Here is a 6345-nt window from a genome sequence, read left to right on the forward strand (position 1 = left end):
CTTAGTATTCTAACTTTTGCAGTCCTGAAATGTTAATAGCTGTTGATTTATATGCAAATTATTTAGTCCATAAAACAGGCTATCCTTATTGCCAAATTATAGTGTCAACAGTTACTGAAATGTATCAATGTATTTTCCTCTCAGAATCAAAATGAAAACAAAGATTTCAAGTTGGCCGAAATAGAAATGGAGGGAGCATCTCTGCAGGAGCAGGTTGAGGAACAACAAAAGAAAATCAAGGAACTAGAAACAAAGCAGCAACTGATTGACACGGCTCAACTCGATGGCAACGAGGCCAACGAAGAACTGAAAGCAAAGATTGTTAGAATATCTGAGTTAGAAGAAGAATTGGCAAACTTTGAGAAACTGAAGAGCGAAACGGAAAAGAAAGTCCAAGAGAAGGTAAAGTAAAAGTGTTAGTGAAAGAAAGCTCTATCAAATACACTTGTGATTGGAAAGCTTTGAACTTTGATCTTTGAACTAATGCTTGGTCAAATATATGCATTTGGGGGAAAAGCTATTTGACAGGAGTCTTAACAGTTTGTGATGAAGGCCAACGGAGTGCGAGATTCAGTTAGAGGTCATAGCAAAGCCCTGGTGAGATTTCAGCAAGCTTAGCCCCCCTGTTGCACACACAAACTGGAAATGTTAGCTACTTTTAAGCTAATTTGAGACTTTTTCAAATATATTATGTTGAGTTAAGGGGTTAAGCTGTTCAATAAAATTTCAGATAGTCGATACTATTTAAGGTCTTAAGTTATATTCAAATATTTCCTGAATAATATTTTAATAAAATATTTGATTTGTGGGTTTTTTGTTTCCAGGCTCAGGAATTACAAATGGAAGTGGCTAAAAAACAAAAACTAGAACTGACAGTAGAAGGTAAATGATTCATTTTTCATTTGCATAATCCGGGATCTCATTCTAGGATGATCCCAATTTGGAATTTTATTCCAGAACCTCATTCCACTATCATATTCCATGTTTTTATTGTGGGATTGCATTCTGGCATCTGGTTCTAAGATTTCAATTCATATATGACTTTCCATAAGATTTAATTTTAGGACCCCCAAGCTGCTATCTTATAATTTTTGTGTGCTGATTTTGTTAGGTGAAGTGGTTATATAAAAGTGTTTGTTGCAACTCATTGTCTATAAAATTTTTAAGGATCTTGTGCAAATCTACAAACAAAAGATTTGTTAAATGTTGTAATGAAAATAATTTTGTAGATGGATATATTACTATTTTTCCTTCAAAGATCCTGTATCATACTAGTGACATGGCAGCTGTACTTTCGGATGGTTATCTATTTTTAGTTTCACTTTCCTGCTTTCAATAATACATGCCTTGATTATAGTGCACTTACTCATGTTTTGAGTCTACTGTTTTCAAATTTATATTTTTTATATGCTAAGCTAATAGAATCATATTTTTTTGTATTTTATGTTATATGCTAAAACCAATAAAACTGTCTTGTATCTTTAATCTCTTTAGGTTTTAAGTAAATGAAAACATAATGAATATAAGAGAAATATACAAGTAATATATCTTCTTTTTTTTTAACTATTGAAAATCTGTTTTTGTTTTTTATATTTTTGTTGTGGAAATATTTGTTTATTATAGATTTAAATAAGAAGTTAAATGAGAAAGAAACTGCCTACTGTGGCACACTTAGTGAAGTTGAAGAATTAAGACAAGCAAAGGCAGGTGGGTACCGATGACATCATTATTCACTGTTATCACCTGTGTATCGCTGGCTTAGATAAGCGAGAACAATGAAAAGCGGGCATGCTACTATAAGGTCTGCTAAGGTGGAACTTTTTTTTATTCCTTGTCTTGCTACTAATTTTTTATTAATCGTCAGAGGAGGGTGGGAAATAAAATAAAATGTTGTTTTCTAATCTATGGTTTTGCCAAAAACATCCAGACGGCGGAGAAAATAAAAATAAAATGTTATTGTTGAATGTAAACAGTATAGTATGGGATAGTTAAATGCTTTAAATCTATATACTTAGGTAGAAATATACATATCTTATTTTGTAGATTTCAAGGCAACGGCGGGCGTAATAAAAATAAAGTTAAGCTTTTATTTTTTTCTGAAATTTCCATTGCCGCTCCTGCCGCACAAAAAGTTTTCACTTCCTAGCATTAATGCATTACCCATTTGTATCGGGGAGAGGGAGACATACGTAGATAAGGTATTTTGCCTAAGGACACGATCGACTTGCACAGTAAGTGGTTTTTTGAACCCCACAGCTTAAGAATGTAATTGTTTTTAAACTGTCTTTGAACAGCATATGGAAGTGGTGGTGGTGTTAGTATTCAATAATTTTAACTATGAAAAAGCTTGGAAACAAATGACACAACACTTATATGTGAAGTAATGTAGTTTGATGTGTTGTCTGAAAATATATTCAAATCCTAAATTCATGATTCTACTAAACAGATTTAGAAGCAAAGTTAAAGACATCAGATGAATTGCAGAAGAATTTTTTAAAAGAAAAGACTGAATTTGTAAGTATATGAAATCATATTATTTACTTTCCCCACCATGTGGGCCTCTAGCCTTCATATGTGAGACAGCAATTTGGACCGCACTTCAGTACCATGGTACTTTTCTTAACCTCTAAGGCTAAAGCTCTGGGACATACTTTCTTCTTCTATCTCTTTGTTCTATCTTGATATCTACTATCCCAATAACTTTCAAAATATATAGTTCCAAGATCAAAAGAGGTTTACACAATCTTTCTACACAAACTTTACAAACTCTGGAGTCACCGGAAGGGTCACCTGTGCACTCACACAAAGTAGAGATCAATAAGTCCAAATCTTATTCCTTTTTCATTCCGACTATGAAACCTCTTTCATCAAATATCATTTGCTTCTTCTCATCTTTCTTCATCTCCTTAATTTTTTTTAACCAAAAAATCCCATTTAAACCCTCTCCTATATACTGTGAGATTGCCTTCTTCTTTTTGGTTTTGGTATGTGCATTACGATGATAAAAGATTTTATGTGAGTTTTGTCTATTCCTTCTAGGATGCTGAGAAAAAGAAGATGGAAGAGTGTGCCAGTGATAGCTCTGGTCAAATCATCCTCATGAACCAACAGATAAATGAAAAAGACAGGTCAGTAGGCTAGAATTGCTATTATTATCAATTAATCTACCTTATGTCCCATTGCCACCAAATTCCTTTCCTCTGCGTTAGCTTGTCCCCGTTGCTTTCAGGAGGTTCTAAGATTAGGAAACCAAGTAGTTTTAACTACAATTCACAAATCTATCCTTTTATTCCTAATTATTATATACAAATGATCAAATGATATGTGTTGTTTTTTAGAAATTTTATTTATATTTTGATGTGAATTTATTTAGACAAATAGAAGAGCTGTCAGCTCAGCTAAAGGAATCGCAGCAGAAGATAAGTGAAATAACCGACAACCTTAACCACAACAAAGACGAATCACAGAAACACTTTGATAACCTACGGCAGCAACATCAAGAAGAAATCAAGAAATATCAAACCAAAAACGACAAAATTGTGAGTACCGTATGATTATTGAGAGCGGTGCGGTGGTTGTGCTTTCTTGTACTTTACCTGCACTTTCCCGTTGTCTTTGGCACTCTTTTGTTATGTTTTGGTTTGTTCAATTCTGTTCACTGAATCTCACGATGCTAAGAAATCCCATGTGAATAAATGCTCTTTGACTTACCAAACGTTTTTTCGGTTTTTCTTCATTATAACAATGATAAATAATTTTTGTTGTTCACTTTTCGTAAAAGTATTTTTAATTTTAATTACTATGGTTTTGTCTGAAAAATTCAATTACATACAAAATTATTTTTATTGCGACTGTTTCTCATCCGGTATGAATATTACGTGTGTGTGTTTGTTTGACGTGTGTTTGTGTGACGTGTGTTTTTACGATTGTATGTCAGTAACAGTACACAACTGCACCTATGTAGCTGTATGCTTCTGTATCGCATATTAGTGGTTTATGTTTTAGTTGTTTGTGTTTTCATAACTTCAGCTTTGTAAATAATTTTTAATTACATACATGTTTTATTTTTTTATGATTTAAGTATAGATACTTAATTAACATTTGATAGTGTATTATTACTAAATATAAAAATTGTAGTTTAATTTATTTCTGTATTATATAATATAGAAAATATCATTTACACTAAAATTATATTGACACAACTTTTGAATACATCATAAATGTGCTACATTTTTTAATTACCACTATGCAAAATTATAAAGAAATTATTTTATGTATGAATATGATATTAAATGTAATAGATTCACATTCATTTTGATTATCATATTTGTGTGCTAATTATCTCTATGTAAATGTATAATATATTATATACATTAAATTATATGTTATGTGTTAATAAGCTAAGTGAAATAATAATTAATACTAATACATTCATCATCACTAATACATTTAGTTTATTAAATCAAGAACCTATAACTTACAGGTTTGTAGCTGAGGTCGCAGGTCATGCTGTATATTAGCTTATCATGTTCATTTTCCAAAGTAGATTAGTTCTAGCTACAAAGTATTTGTTGAGAATATATAACTTTTTTTGTTATATTAAAAAAACATACACTACCCATTATTCCCAATAATAAAACACATATATAATTTTAAATATTCTTGATCATATTCTTTAAATGCTATTTATGAATCAGTAAACTTATCACATGATTTCCTTGGCATACATATTAGATAATTGCTTAATCACATTGCCATAATCTTTTTTTTTTTACATATCCAATCAGAATTGGATAAATTATCACATGATTTAAACGTAATTTATGCCAGTACATTAATAATATACAGTGTTCGTAATTGATTAGTAGTGCATGCTCTCATATAGAGTACTACATCGTTACACTACGGTACTGCACACAACCATTCGTTACTGAGCAACAATCTACCAAGCGGTCGTTGTGGCTGAATACATCGAGAGCTAGCCACAGTTATATTTTTTTCAACTGATTTATTGGAACCTAATAACTTGCGATTAAAAACCAAATAAAAACAACTACACCAACTGCCCCCCATAAGGGAACTATGTAAACTGTAGCTTATACCCTATTCAGAATAACATCGCATTGCAATCGATTGAAGTGATTGCAACACCCAATCGCAAGCCCACCAATAGTAGTCGATAAGTCATTGATATCGCAATTGTTACCCATTGCGATTGGGTGCTACAGTCTTTATTATTCCCGATTACCACGGAGTCCGATCACAACAAATTTTTCAGGTACTGATTAGCTGAAGTCATAGCACCGTTTGACCTCCAATTCTAATATAACGTTTGTCAAATGTGTCGGATTTGTTTTGAATGCACTCGATTGCGATTGGGAGTAATCAGTATTGCATTACCACCGATCACATCGCAATCAATTGCAATGGAGTGTAGTCTGAATGAGGTATTAGCTGAGGAGGCACGCAGCCTTATCGACTACTCGGGTAGCATTGCTTAGTAACGAAAGGGAGTCATGTGGTATTGTAACATAAGCGATGTAGTACTCCATTGTACATTTATTTCATCTTGTGGAAATCATGAATGTCCACAGTCGACATCAGTAGTAACAACTTGTATTCCAGAATATGAGGACAGCAGAAAAAGACATCAAAATTACCCAAAATTATATCTTATTTTGTGGGCATATATGTATGTATATGTGTCTGTGTGTGTCTATATGTGTTTCAACAACATAAACAAACACAGTGTTCAGTAAATTGTTTTTTTAGAGATATATTTGATAGATTTTGTGTATTCGCAATTTCTCAACTCGTATTTTTTTTTTCTTTCTTTTTTTTGCACGCTCGCAGCCTATCCTTGCAAAATACAAGGGTAGCTACTCATTCAAATAAACAAATTATATGGATATAAGTATGTACAAATACCTATACAAATACATAGACACACATGCTGACACACCCCAGACACACACACACACACACACATATACACCCATGCCCCACAGAATGATCGAGTTTATTATGGTAAGAGCATATCTGCATTCATGGTTTTGTTTCTCTGTCGTCTTATCCTTAAACACATATTTAGTTTTAGTTGTATGCCTTTATATTTGTTTTGTTCATTGTTTACTCCTATACTGAAGATTCTAAGGTTTCTGATAAGAAATATCAATTAATTAATTAGAACTAGAATCAATATAAAGTAAATACTTTCCTTATACATATATTTTTTTTTTTACATTGATGTTATTTTGCCTACTGGAGAGGTTAGCCAACAAATTTAAACAAAATAAAAAAGAAATATACATATAGAAGGTCAGTGAAGAGCTCTTATACACATCT

The 6345-nt window shown here is 32.1% G+C and overlaps 1 protein-coding gene across 12 annotated transcripts in view; it reads left to right on the forward strand.

Moving 5' to 3' along the window:
- LOC117105268 (CAP-Gly domain-containing linker protein 1-like) overlaps positions 1 to 6345 on the forward strand; it is a 71475-nt gene that overhangs the window by 42315 nt on the left and 22815 nt on the right. For all 12 annotated transcript variants that reach the window (XM_033246367.1, XM_033246363.1, XM_033246368.1 and 9 more), the window contains 6 exons: positions 145 to 402; positions 825 to 882; positions 1624 to 1707; positions 2447 to 2514; positions 3040 to 3128; positions 3374 to 3539. In XM_033246367.1, the coding sequence (XP_033102258.1) occupies positions 145 to 402; positions 825 to 882; positions 1624 to 1707; positions 2447 to 2514; positions 3040 to 3128; positions 3374 to 3539 (723 nt within the window). The remainder of the gene's footprint in view (positions 1 to 144; positions 403 to 824; positions 883 to 1623; positions 1708 to 2446; positions 2515 to 3039; positions 3129 to 3373; positions 3540 to 6345) is intronic.

This window comes from Anneissia japonica, unplaced genomic scaffold (genome assembly GCF_011630105.1).
Source record: "Anneissia japonica isolate Jap-2015-1 unplaced genomic scaffold, ASM1163010v1 scaffold287726_len2788222_cov184, whole genome shotgun sequence".
In the NCBI taxonomy this organism is placed as follows: domain Eukaryota; kingdom Metazoa; phylum Echinodermata; class Crinoidea; order Comatulida; family Comatulidae; genus Anneissia; species Anneissia japonica.